This window comes from Mustela erminea, chromosome 20 (assembly GCF_009829155.1).
Source record: "Mustela erminea isolate mMusErm1 chromosome 20, mMusErm1.Pri, whole genome shotgun sequence".
Classification (NCBI taxonomy): domain Eukaryota; kingdom Metazoa; phylum Chordata; class Mammalia; order Carnivora; family Mustelidae; genus Mustela; species Mustela erminea.
In genome coordinates, this window is record NC_045633.1 from 186,353 (window position 1) to 199,626 (window position 13,274).

General features: G+C 46.9%; 1 protein-coding gene across 5 annotated transcripts in view; it reads right to left on the minus strand.

Annotated features, from left to right (window-relative positions):
• Window positions 1-13,274, minus strand: part of LOC116580979 (integrin alpha-D-like) — a 31,317-nt gene that overhangs the window by 16,283 nt on the left and 1,760 nt on the right. For 3 of the 5 annotated variants that reach the window (XM_032327905.1, XM_032327904.1, XM_032327903.1), the window contains exons 2-10: window positions 12,987-13,092; window positions 10,762-10,865; window positions 10,563-10,633; window positions 10,326-10,440; window positions 6,210-6,340; window positions 5,390-5,535; window positions 1,761-1,914; window positions 1,514-1,664; window positions 1,240-1,313 (exon numbers count right to left, since the gene is read on the minus strand). In XM_032327905.1, coding sequence (XP_032183796.1) covers window positions 1,240-1,313; window positions 1,514-1,664; window positions 1,761-1,914; window positions 5,390-5,535; window positions 6,210-6,340; window positions 10,326-10,440; window positions 10,563-10,633; window positions 10,762-10,865; window positions 12,987-13,092 — 1,052 coding nt within the window. Of the gene's footprint in view, window positions 1-1,239; window positions 1,314-1,513; window positions 1,665-1,760; window positions 1,915-5,389; window positions 5,536-6,209; window positions 6,341-10,325; window positions 10,441-10,562; window positions 10,634-10,761; window positions 10,866-12,986; window positions 13,093-13,274 lie in introns of those variants that run through there. The other 2 variants (XM_032327906.1, XM_032327907.1) reach the window with 2 other exon arrangements.

Below are 13,274 nucleotides of genomic sequence, written 5' to 3' on the forward strand. Positions count from 1 at the left end.
CTGAGCCAGACCAAGCCTAAAGAAGACAGCCTGTTCCACAGCAAGGCCTGCCACCGACTCTGCTCACTGTCTGGAATTCTCTTCCCCCTCCCCAGTCTTCTTCAACAACTTCAGGGTCGCTCACTCCTAACGTCTCAGCCGTGCCCAGTGCCACTGTTCCAGTAAGTACCAACTCTTCTCACCCATGACCCTTTCTACTCCATCCTCTAGTACACCAGAGTTAAGTTCCCCGGGACCAAGGCCACCACCCAGCTGGCAATCCAAGATGGCTCCCTGTCGCCAAGCCCCTGAGGATTGCATCCTCCCAGTCAAATCTGTGGAGATACCTTGTGTTTAAACACATGAAGCATTTGAGCTGGACACCTCTCTCTTATCTCTTTCTAGGACTCCACTCCTTTCTCAGGAAGACTCAACCTCAAACTCACCTCCTCTGTGAGGTCTTCTTTGGCTCCCTCAGGGAGTGATAGGCCTTTCCTACTCTGCATACTTTGTTTTTTGCCTTTTTAAACTTTTGACTATGGATAATTTAGAACATATACAAAAGTAGAAAGAAATGCTTAATGAACTCCTAAGTACCCATGACCCACCTTCAGTGACCAATTCATGACCAACCTTGTTTCATTTCTATGTCCCCCCAATTCACCCCCAAAATCACTTTAAAGCAAACCCCTCTGGATGTTTGGAACACACATCTACTTGCACACAAGCCATGCTATATTGTCGTTTCTTTCGTCTGCATGATCTGGCCGCCCCCATCTGTCCCCCCGCCCACACACACTCTGCTCCAGCTACGCCGGCCCTTCTATCTCTCTGGTCCAGTAACTGTGTTCAGGCCTCAAGACTTTTGCACTTGCTTTTTCCTCTTCCTGGAGCAATCTCTCTCAGATTTTTCCAGGGCTGGCCCTTTCTCATCATTTGGCCTCAGTTGTCACTCCTCGGGCCTCCTCTGATCACCTCTTTTGCTCTATCCTAATGCCTAGCACAATCTGAAGTTATTTGTGGTTGTTTGTTGTCTCCCCCCACTGGATATGTGCCCTATGAGAGCAGGAACCGTGGCTACCCTGTTCTCTGCTGTGCTCCTGGCACCTACATACACTACCCATATGTCTGTCTCTGAACAGACAATGAACTTGAAGACAGAATCTGCTTTCTTATTTACTCCTGGGTCCCAACCCCCAGCACAGGGCTGGCCCAGGATTGGTGCCTGACTCCTGTTTATCAAGTATGTGTTCCACTCACCATTGCGAGCGCTGAACTGAAGCCTTCTTGTGACATCTCATGTTGGAAAGAGCTACTTGCCTTCGACTGGGTTCCTGTGGGGAAACAGGCCACTTAGGCTCTGGGGACCATGAGACCACAAGGACTCAGAGCACAAGGAGAAGAATGAATCTGAAGCTCGGGTTCTGGGGCACAATTCTGGGTGAGCCGTGAATAGGGATAGCCCCTCCCTACTTCAGGGGACAGCTGGGTCCAGAACCTTCAATCCCAAGACCCAGGCTCGCCCTGCATTTACCCTCGACTGCAAAGATCTTCTCCTGAAGCTGCTCCTGGACGCTGCCGAGTGCCGCAAAGTTGTCCACCCTGAACACGTGGTCCTGAGAGGGCAGTGAGCCGATGGTGTTCAGCTCCTGCCTGGCAGTGGGTTCCTGGAAAGCATTCCCCACCTGTGACAGACAGACAGGTGAGGAGGAGACCACCAGCCTTTCTGCCAGAGTGAGATACAGCCTGAGTCTGAGGGAGACATGAGGAAGTGGACGTACCCCAATGGCATAGCGAATGATGCCAGCTTTCTGTGCCTGGGGGATGACGTTGCTGTAGTCCAGGGGGTCTTTGTATTTCTGCCCATCCGTGATGACAATGAGGATCTTCTTGGCACTTTTTCGGGCCCCATTCTTACTATGAAATAGTTCTTCCCTGTCAAGGAAGAAAGGGAGATGACTCTGAAGATGATATTGATTCTGGAATGAAATAATCTGTAGGGTGTCTTGGTGGCTCAGTTGGTTAAGCAACTGCCTTCAGCTCAGGTAAATCCTGGAGTCCCGGGATCGAGTCCCACATCGGACTCCCCGGTCGACGGAGAGTCTGCTTCTCCCTCTGACCTCTCCCCTCTCATAGTCTCTCTCTCTCTCTCTCTGTCTGTCTGGCTCTCTCTCAAATAAATAAATAAAATATTTAAAAAAGAAATAACCTGTAGCACTAGAAGTTCATCTGGAGAGACTGGGGAGTCCTGGTACCGTCAAATTATCTCAGGCATGTTAAAAAATCGCCTCACCCTTTTTTGAAAGTAATGCATTGATTAGTAAGACTAATAATAAAGGTACTCAGGGCACCTGGGTGGCTCAGTGGGTTAAGCCGCTGCCTTCGGCTCAGGTCATGATCTCAGGGTCCTGGGATTGAGTCCCGCATCGGGCTCTCTGCTCGTCAGGGAGCCTGCTTCCCTCTCTCTCTCTCTGCCTGCCTCTCTGTCTACATGTGATCTCTGTCTGTCAAATAAACAAATAAAATCTTTAAAAAAATAATAAAGGTACTCATATTCCTTTTTCTATAACTCCATCTACCATGGAATCTCATTTTCAGGAGGCAGTATGGTTCAGAATAGGAACCTTAGAGTCTAACAGACTTGGACAGTTGTTTTTACCTCTTTGAGTCTCTGCTTCTCTCTGTGAAGGTGAAAATAATAATTGTACCATAGCTATTCCTCAAAGATGATCCCCAGTGTGCAGCACCTGGTTCCATTCCCATATTGAATCTGACCTGTGACCAGTTTCAGCAATAGCATGAAATAGAAATGACACCATGCCAGTTATAGGCCTAAGAAGCCTTAATAGCTCTTGCACTTTGGGAGGCTATGAGCCATCATGAGGGAAGTCTATAGCTATGGAGAGAAAGACTCTACCACCCCAGCTGAGCCCAGCCTTCCAGCCAGTCCTACCCAGGCAGTACTATGGGAATGAATCTCCCATGTTCTAACTTCTGAAAGCAGATGAGCCCCAAATCATGAAAACTATTAATAAAAGAGTTGATGCTTAAGCCACTAAATTTGGGAGTGGTTTGTTAAGGAACAATAGATAAATGAGACAAAACATATGAGGTTATTCTGAGGATCAAATTCACCCCTAGAGAATGGCCTATAGGTAAGCATTAATTCTATAGTAGCTATTACAAATGATTAAAAATGTAACTATATGATCTTGTAGTTCTATAGATGCAGAATAAACACACACACACACACACACACACACACACACACACACACACACTCCACATATAATACTGGAAACAACCTAAATGTCCAAGATCAGGGAAGGGATTTAGCAAAGCATGATCCACCTGCTCGGTGAGAAAGTAGCCATTTCAAAGGAAAACAGTAAAAGCTGTAGAAAACATGGCACAAGCTCATGTAACAGATGAAAAAAAATAAGAAGGCAGGATGAAATTAGTTTCTGCCCACACTGTGACTATATAAAATATGTCTGAATAAAGACAAGGATGGACATGGCCCTGTGCTTTGTGGGTGGGATTTGTTTATTCATTTCTCATCCTTTCTTTTTGCTAAAATACTGTGAGGTGGTGGTAGAGGGACTATAACACTTTTCCCAAAAATTCCCTTAATGTTAATGCAATTGTACCTTTTTTGTAATGAAGCTTCTAAAAAAAAGAAAAAGAAAAGAAAAAACCAGTGGGTGGCAGAGAGGCCCTGAGATGGCTTTGGCTCTGGTGAGTGGGGAAGGTGCTGTTCTGGGTGAGGGGAGCAGAATGGGTCTTGAGGACAACTGCACCATCACCCACCACTGCAAGGAGCTCCAACAGTTGGGAAGAGGTATCACTCCTTTGTAACTTTCTTTTTATTATTATTATTTTTTATTATGTTATGCTAGTCACCATACAGCACTTCATTAGCTTTTGATGTAGTGTTCCAAGATTCATTGTTTACATGTAGTACTGAGCGCTCCATGCAATACGTGCCCTCCTTAACCCCATCGCCAAGCCAACCCATCCCCCCACCCTGTTTGTTCCTCAGAGTTCAGTGCCTCGTGGTTCATCTCCCACTCTGACTCCCCCAACCTTCACTTTCCTTCCTTCTCTAATGTCCTCCGTGCTCTTCCTTATGCTCCACAAGTAAGTGAAGCCGGGTGATAACTGGGTTTCTCTGTTTGATTTACTTCACTCAGCATCATCTCCTCCACTCCCACCCATGCTGATGCAAGATTTGGGTATTCATCCTTCCTGATGGCTAAGTAACAGTCCAGTATATATAGGGACCACATCTTTTTCCATCGTCTGTTGAAGGGCATCTTGGCTCTTTCCACAGTTTGGCTGTTGTGGACACTGCTGCTCTGGACACTGGGATGCATGTGGCCCTTCTTTTAAAGGACAGAGGCATTCGTCTTGGTTGTCCAGTCCCATGGGGCAAGTGTTCAAGGCAGAAAAGCCACCCAGCAAAAAAGAGGGTACATTTGGTGGAAGCATTTCTTGTTCAGCATTTCTCCTGCACCACCTCCAGAGCGGGACCCAGGGGTCCTCAGGAAGTCGAAAATCCCATATATTCAGCCCATTTCTTTCCCATAAGAATCACATCTGAAGGTTTTAGCGGGGAGGGGGTGTGGGGAACTGGTTATCCCAGGGGTGGGTATGAAGGAGGTCACATATTGCATGGAGCACTGGGTGTTATACCCAAACAATGAATCGTGGAACACTACATCAAAAACTAATGATGTGCTGTATGCTGACTAATATAACATTAAAAAAAAAAAAAAGAACCGCATCATCTCTTCTTGCCCCACCGCCAACTCATTCTTTATGGTTGGCCTAGCTGGACCAATCAAGGCTCATATGGGTGAGGAATGTGGGAAGAAAGGAAATGAGTGAAGAGAGAGGCGCAGAAACACTCGGCCACAATTCCAAGTATCTACCAGGGAGGTAAAGCAGGGGTGCACCATTCTCTGGATAAAACACTTACCTAGAACTCCTGGTGCAAAAGAATTGCATGCATGTTATCTCCTTTAATCCTTACAACCAAGTTGTAAGTGTATCCTCATTTGACAGTTTCCTGAGACTTAGAAAGACTCAGTAACTCCCAGGGTGGCCCGGGTCACCAACAGGGAGCTAGAATGAGAACGTGGGCGGACCTGAACCAAAGTCCATGTCTCTGGCTGCCCCATTTGGAATTAGGGTCCAGCCAAGCCAAGGGCAGGCAAAGAGGAAACACTGAAGAGAAGTGCTGTACTATATCAGGGGAATAATCCAAGGATATCTCCACCTACTTCCCCCTCACTTCCCTTTGGAGCCCCTTTCCCCAGAGTTCCCACAGCTGTGCAGAAGGGCTGTGCAGACCAGCATAGGAAATGGTGTGGTGGCTTATCCACATGAGGCAGAAGAGGGAACTTACACCACTGTCCGGATCCCCGTGGCTGTAAATGTGAGGCCATCCAGCTGGACAATGGGATCCACCAGGCTCTGAGGGTTCGAGATCCTCTGGAATTGGCGGAAGGTAAAGTGGACCTTCATAAGGTTGGAGTACTGTATCAGGGAAAACTGCAAAGGAGAAGAGGAATGCCCCGGGGCTCAGGGTTATTCTTTAATAAACTTTTTACTTTGGCATACCTTTGGATTTACAAACAACTTTTCATGTGTCTTTGAGGCTAAAACCCAAGGGAAATATGGCCCCAAAAGAAACTAGAAAATCGAAACCAAATGATGCTTCTTTCAGAGTTTGCAAGGAATAACCTTTCCTACCTCAACATTTCTTAACTTGGACTTAAAAAATTTTTTCATAACATGTGAAATCAACTTATAGACTACATTTTCTCACTTCTCAAGAATTTCTGCATACATATGCATGAATTACTGGGAAATAAAATAAGATAAATCATGAATTACATGGAAACATAATAAAGAAATCATTAATTATTTGGCTAAGTTACCTTTAGTCTAATTTCACAGTAAAACTTTTTTTGCAATCCTTTCAATGCTTTTAAATAGGGGAAAAAAAAAAAGTATTACCTAGGCCATGTGGGGACATATCAAATGCCATGGGGGAATTCCCTCAGGTCAGGACTCAAATCAGCTCTGTATTAGGACACTAGTCTCATCATGGCATAGGTCCCCTAAGCTAACCCCTAGCAATACCAGGTTTCCTACTAGGTTGGTCTTCCCAAGGCAGCTGCCACCCGCTCCTCCCTTCCCAGATCTCGGGGACCCAGTCTCACCAGGGTGTTGGTGCCTTCAAACTGTCCCATTACAGCTCTGACAAAGTCCTTCATCTGCTTAAAGTCACTTTGGACAATGCTGCCAGAACCATCAATCAGGAAGACAATGTCCATCTCTTGACTTGGACACTCTATAGAGAAGGAGGAAGGAATCAGAGATGCCCGTGTGGGTCCCAGCCATCTCCCAGGGTCCAAAAACCCTTCCTGCACCACAGAGTTAAGGGGCCATTCTTGGCCTAGGAATCAATTCCCAGCCAGTTTCCACACTTTCCATGGAGGAGGCCCAAATCCATTGCCCAAAACTTAAGAAACAAAACAAATGACTGAAGAAAAAGGAAAGAGAGAGAGAGAGAGAAAGAAAGAAAAAGAAGGAAACAGACTCTTAACTGCAGAGAACAAACTGATGGTTACCAGAGGCGAGGTGGTTGGAGGACGGGTAAATCAGTGAGAGGGCTTGCGGAGTGTACGTGTTGTGACGAGTACCAGGTGATGTATGGAACTGTTGGATCACTATATTGTACACCCACTAGCATAACACAGTACGGTAACTATACTGGCATCAAAATAAAGACTTCTAAACTAAAAAAAAAAAGAACTCCGTTGCCCCAGCACCCCTGCCCCCACCTGCGGAATCCCTCGCTTGGCTCCTTCCACAAGGTCTAGAAAGGGGAGAAAGAAGGAAAGGACAGAGGCAGGATGGTTTCTTACTCGACTACTCAACAAATAGTTATTGACTACGCACTAGGAATGCCATAGAGCACGAGGGAAAGGCAATTTAGCAAAGTGATTCAAGTGTGCATTCTGAGCATGCTGGGCTCAAACCCCAGCTCTGCCACCTACTAGTGGTGAATTCAGGCAACTTACTTAACTACACTGGGCTTCAGTTTTCCCATCTGTAAAAGGGGACAGTAAAATAGCAGTGCCTAACAAATGGGGTAGGCTAAAAAGTGCTGCTGTGTACCTAAAATACCTAAGACAGGGCCTGGCCCCCCATAGCTGTTATGGAGATTAGCTGTTATGACCATCATCACTGTGTGCCAGGCATTGTTCTAGGCACAAGAACACACCCACAGCAGATGCTAAGGTTTGCCCCCAAGAAGACACACGCCTTTTCAGGACAGAGGTCCTTATTATCAGCTACAGGGAGTAGTTGTGGATGCCTCCCAGATGATAACTCAGGAGAGGCCTTGCCTAAGATTACAACTCCTGCTCCTGGGGACGCCCTGCATCCAGCCATGTTCCAAGCTCCTCTGGATTGGCTGAGGAGCCCATCTTCTTTCACTGCCCAGTCCCGCTTCCTTCACACTCTAAGAACTGTTGTTCCCAAGAGTATTCCCAAATGAACCTCAGAGTCTATTTCTCAGGAAACTTGGTCTAAGACCATAGCTTGAAAAAAGATATCACCCCCGCCCTCATGGAGTCCACCATAATGGAAAATCACAGCTTACACCCATAAACAAATAAGACACTTCACATTGACCCCAAACTCACATAAGTGTTTGTGGCCTGTGTGAAGGACACAGTTGGTAGCTCCACCAGTGCCCCACATCCTGTGTTGCTCCCCAGGTGGCAGGAGATCAGCCACCACAGACAGTCATGAAGCTTGATGCTGAACTGTGGAAGCTGGCCTCCTGGCACTGAAATAAAAAATCAAAAATACTGGGATGCCTGGGTGGCTCAGTGGGTTAAGCAGCTGCCTTCAGCTCAGGTCATGATTCCAGCATCCTGGGATCAAGTCCTACATCCAGCTCCTTGCTCAGCGGGGAGCCTGCTTCTCCCTCTGCCGCTCTGTCTGCCTGTGCGTGTGTGCTCGCTCTCTCTCTCTCTGACAAATAAATAAATAAAATCTTTTAAAAAAGTCAAAAATGCTTTCTTCTTGCTCCCCACACCTCCCCATCCCATCTATGCAACCAGCTGGTGCTTCACCCCCGCTGAGAAGAAATGGAAGACCACTTCCCCCTGCTTTCTTTTTTTTTTTTTTAATTTATTTAGTCAACATACAGGACATCATTAGTTTCAGATATAGTGTTCAGTAATTTATCAGTTGGGTATAGCACCCAGTGCTCATCACATCATGTGCCCTACTTAATGCCCATCACTCAATGACCCCTCCATCCCCTACCTCCCTTCCAGCAACCCTCAGTTTATTTCCTATAGTTAAGTCTCTCATGGTTTTTCTCCCTCTCTGATGACTTCCCATTCTGGTGTCCCTCCCTTACCATTTGAAGCTCTGTGCTAAGTATACTCTTACATTCTGCCACCCACCTCTCCCCTGTTAACCACCAGTTTGTTCTCTACAGTTAAAAGTCTGGTTGTTGTTTTTTTTTTCTGAATTCTTGACCAGGAAATTCAGCCCCACACATGGCAGGCCAAGAAGCCCTCACTGCACCCCTCCTCACCCGATGACCCCACAGCTGAGTAGCTGAAGTCCCCATCCCCACATCTTACACCTGTGCTCGTTTTGTTAGCTGCACCACAAAACCACCCTCATATCCTCTCTCGGGCCACGATGGTGGCAAGTTCTCTCAAAATATCACTTCTGGGGTGCCTGGGTGGCTCAGTGGGTTAAAGCCTCTGCCTTCGGCCCAGGTCATGATCCCAGGGTCCTGGGATTGAGCCCCTCATTGGGCTCTCTGCTCGGCAGGGAGCCTGCTTCCTCCTCTCTCTCTGCCTGCCTCTCTGCCTACTTGTGATCTCTGTCCATCAAATAAATAAATAAAGTCTTTTAAAAATATCACTTCTGTTTCTTGTTCCTTTTACTATCTCCACTGGGCTTCCAAAAGCAAGCACCAGGCTATAGCTGAGCACCTTCTGAAAAACAGACCAAATCAGTCAGGTGAGGTTGGCTCCAGGTCTCAGCTCTGTCATTTCCTAACAGCAGGAACTCAGCTCTCTGAGCTTCAGTTTTCTTGCTTGTTAGACAGGACCATCCTACTTACCAGCCCGGATCTTGTGGGGTGCAATAAAAATGCACACCAGTCATCAGGCATTGTCTGGCTACAACTGAGGTAGTTCTACCTCTACTCAAACTTGATTTGCCTACACCAGGCTCACATGCCTGTGTTCCATTTTCATCAGGCATCCCACTGCGTGAGTCATGGAGACATCCAGGAGAAGAGACTCACCTCCTAGTGCTTAAATACCACACCGCCTCCGCTGGCTGCACAGACATCCCAGGCAAGCCATGGTATCCCCGACTCCTGGAATCCCGCTCTTTACTCTCTGTCCCCTTTGTAGACTCTGCTCTCGGAATCTGGGTGCGAGGCCTTGCTGTTGCAGCTCTAACCTTTGCCTAAAAGCCCACCATGGCTGGTATCATTGCTTCTCTAGTCTGAAACATTGCTCTCAGTCAGTGCCTTGAGTGGCCCCTGTCTCTGACTTGGAGCCCATTATCTCCTCCTCCTAGTGCAAACACATGGTCCTAGCTAGAAGGTCAGTCATGACAGTATTCACATATTATGTGTTGGGCAGAGGTCGAAACACTTTATATATATTAAATCTTTTGATTGTCACAACCACCTTAATTATTCAGACCCAGTTTACCAATGAGGAAATTAAAGCCCAGGAAAGAAGTCCGAAGTACACAGAAGACCAACTCATTCAGGCTGACTCCCAGAGTTGCTGCTCAGTGTCTCTGACACCATTCTTTGCAGAAAGCATCATTGCTGGCAAAACTGTGCATCACAGTGTCCATGGCTCTAGCATTTGCTCCCCTTAGAAGCTCAGCAGTCAATGATCCAGAACAGCCTCCTTCTTGGACCCTATCCAAGGATCTGTCATCCTCACCACATTTTCAAAATCCAGGGTCTTTCTTCTGAAAGCCCAGAAAGCATCCCTCCACTTGTTGGCAACTGTGAGGCCCTCATGCCTCCTGCAGCCAGCACTCTGAGACTCCCTTCTGCCTCACCAGAACTTTCTCCCCTTGACTAGCTTAGAGTTCCTTCTGTGATCTGCCCTCCCTACCAGGCCAGACCATGTTCCCAGACCTTCTTGGGCTTGCTGAGGCCTCTGAGAAGGGGCCATGGGCACAGGAAGCCAAGACCACAATCACATGCTCTGCCCACTCTTCAGTGCCAGCATGTACTCACATAGCATCACTGTCTCTGTAGGACCTACCTGGCAGGGAAGCAGGCATGGTCCAAATGGTCTGCAGGTGGGAACCCAACAGGAAGCAGAAGCCTTCTGCATACATATTCTCCCCACAGGCTCTGTGCATGGTGGGACCACAGGCCTAAGGGCAGAGGCCTGTGTGAACAAGGGGGTCCCCAGGACTCTCCATACTCTTTTCCGGTGCCAGCCTCCCCCAGCCCCTGCTCCTCCCCTCATCACCTCCTATGACCCAGGGAAACTTACCAGTATCCAGGAACGATTGGTGCAGGCTGCCAGGGACAGGCCCAGGGACATGTTCATGACCTCTGGGGGTGCTGAGAGGGCAGATACACATGATCATTCATGGGCACATCCCCATTTGAGGGGAGAGTCAGGGCTAGAGGCCAGGGAGGGAGCACTGCAGTCGAGGACTAAGGGCCACAATTCCTGGGTGGTCACTCACTGTGCAGTGGTATGGGTTGACATAGGCCAGTGGCAGCCACACAGTCGTACAACCGTCCTGTTTGGTTGACCGCCACCACCTCCAGGGGGGCTCCCACCACGAGTCTGTAGGCACAAACATGACATATAGTTACAGGAAGGGTAAGGGCACAGGGCACTTCAAGTGAGGAAGTATCACTGTGTAACAGGGAAGTGAGACTTTGAGAGGGAAGCTCTTGGCATTTGCCACTCATGAAGCTTTAAATAATGGGGCCTGAGTTCAACCCACATGTGCCAAAGGACCATGCTGGGCTTTTTCTTTGTTTGTGTGGGTGTATACATAAATAAATGTGTATTTATATACAAAAATGGTTTTAGTGTTATTGTTTTTTCAGAATTCACCAAAAATAAAACTATCCAATGCAAAGCAGCATTTCCCAGCCATGAACAAGAGCATTTGGTTTTTGAGGTGCCATCGTGCTGAGCTACCCAAGAATAGATCACCTCAGTTGAAACGGAAAAACCTGCTAAAGCCATAAGTTGTCAAAACAAATAGATGATTCTGTAATTAATTAGACAGTTTTAATAACAATAATTTAAGTTGGACAATTTAAAACCACAGTATCTGAGGAGGATATGTGCTATGGTGAGTGCTGTGATGTGTGTAAGATTAACAACTCACAGACCTGTACCCCTGGGGCTAATAACACATGATATGTTAATAAAAAATAAAAAGAAACAAAAAAATAAAACCACAGTATACGAACTCACAGACCTGTACCCCTGGGGCTAATAACACATGATATGTTAATAAAAAATAAAAAGAAACAAAAAAATAAAACCACAGTATCCAAATTCATATCAAAATCTATCATATAAGTGCAACAATTTTTGCAAAACTGTTTGAAATGAGAGAATTAATTTTGAATTAAAAAGTTATATTTACCAACAATCTCTCCTCTCAAATGAAATGACTAAATAAATGTTTGTGTCTTTCAATTAATTGCCAAGCAAAGGAACCCAGGGTAGGGGAGCTGAAGATGTTCTACACCTTGATCTAGGCAGCAGATACCTGGCTATATACATATGAAAAATTCATTGAGTTGGACCTTTCTAGTTTGTGCACTTCAGTTTATGAGCTCTGGATTTCAAAACAAACAAAGGAAAAGACAAAACTCTGGCACCTGGCACTTGCTTCCATGTCCCAGCTGGATGAGGAGGAGGGATGGATGTGCATGTAGAACTCAGTGACCTCAAAATGCTACTTCTTGCCCAGCTGAATCTTCCTGTATTCTCAGGCCCATTGCCAATGTCACCTCCTCTGTGAAGCCTTCCTGGAATTCCCTCTTGGGTTTGATCTCTCCTTTGCGGTGCCTCCCAGACTTTGGTTATGCTTGGATCACATGGTAACTTCAACATCTTGGGGCCCGGTCACTGGGAGCTGAGACTGCGCTTCTGGAGGCAGGGTGAGGCACATAGCGTGCCTGTCCCAGAGTGACATAAAGATGCGGGGCCTCTTGTACATGGGGAAAAAAGGGTTTTTTTTTTCCTTTTTCCCTTTTTTTGGGTTTTCTGTTCTTCTCCTCCTCCTCTTCCTCCTCCTCCTCTTCCTCCTCATTTCCTTCTCCTTTTCCTTCTTCTTATTCTTCTTTGCAATCTGCCTCTCTACCTTTCCTGGTATCTCCTTTTTTCTCTTTAATGCTGCATTCCCTCAGGCACAGGGGTACTCATGGGACAAGTGAAAAACCCCATAAGACTGGGTGAACTGTGCACCCGAGTCAACCCTGACCTTGTTCAGCTCGTGCCAGGGACTGAGGGTGGCAGCTGAGAAACATTCCCCAGCACGCCGGGCTGCATGTGAGCCAAGGCTTTAAGCCACAGCACAGCTCCACTGTCCCATGAATTTAATTTACAGTATACAAATGCTAAGATTAAATTATTAACATTTTCAAAAGGAAGACTGCAAAACATTACTTCAAGCACAAGGGTGACTGTACTGGTCACATGCACTGATCACAGAAGAACAGATTCAGGACCTCCCTCCTGAAGGATTATCTTGTCCAGAGTCTATGGTCCTTCTTGGGATTGTGAATAGTTAGTAGTAGGGGTGTCATGGGCCTTGGAGGAGCAGTGGACAGGCTTCTTGCCCATGCTGCCCTTCCTCCAGGACACCCTCCTAATCATGCCATGTTCAACCATTTGCCTGCAGGTGGAAGGAATAGAGGTAAGGGTGTGGGCAGGGCCTACCTAGATCTGTCAAACTGGACCACGCTCTGTCCAAAGCTAGCTCCATCCTCTCGAAATATCACGGGCTCCTCCACATCCAAGTTGAATCCATGATAAGAAGCCAGAACTGAGGAATATGGAAAGAGAGGCAGGGGTAGGGGGAACCGTCAGAAAAGCCTCATCTGCTCTGGACCCCTGACTTCTTGGGATCTTGATGCCCACCCCAGTTCAGCTCATGTGCCCAGGAGAAGGGTGTTCTCTTTTTCTTTGTTTCCTGATTTGCCATCTATATGGCTCCTGTCTCTCTCC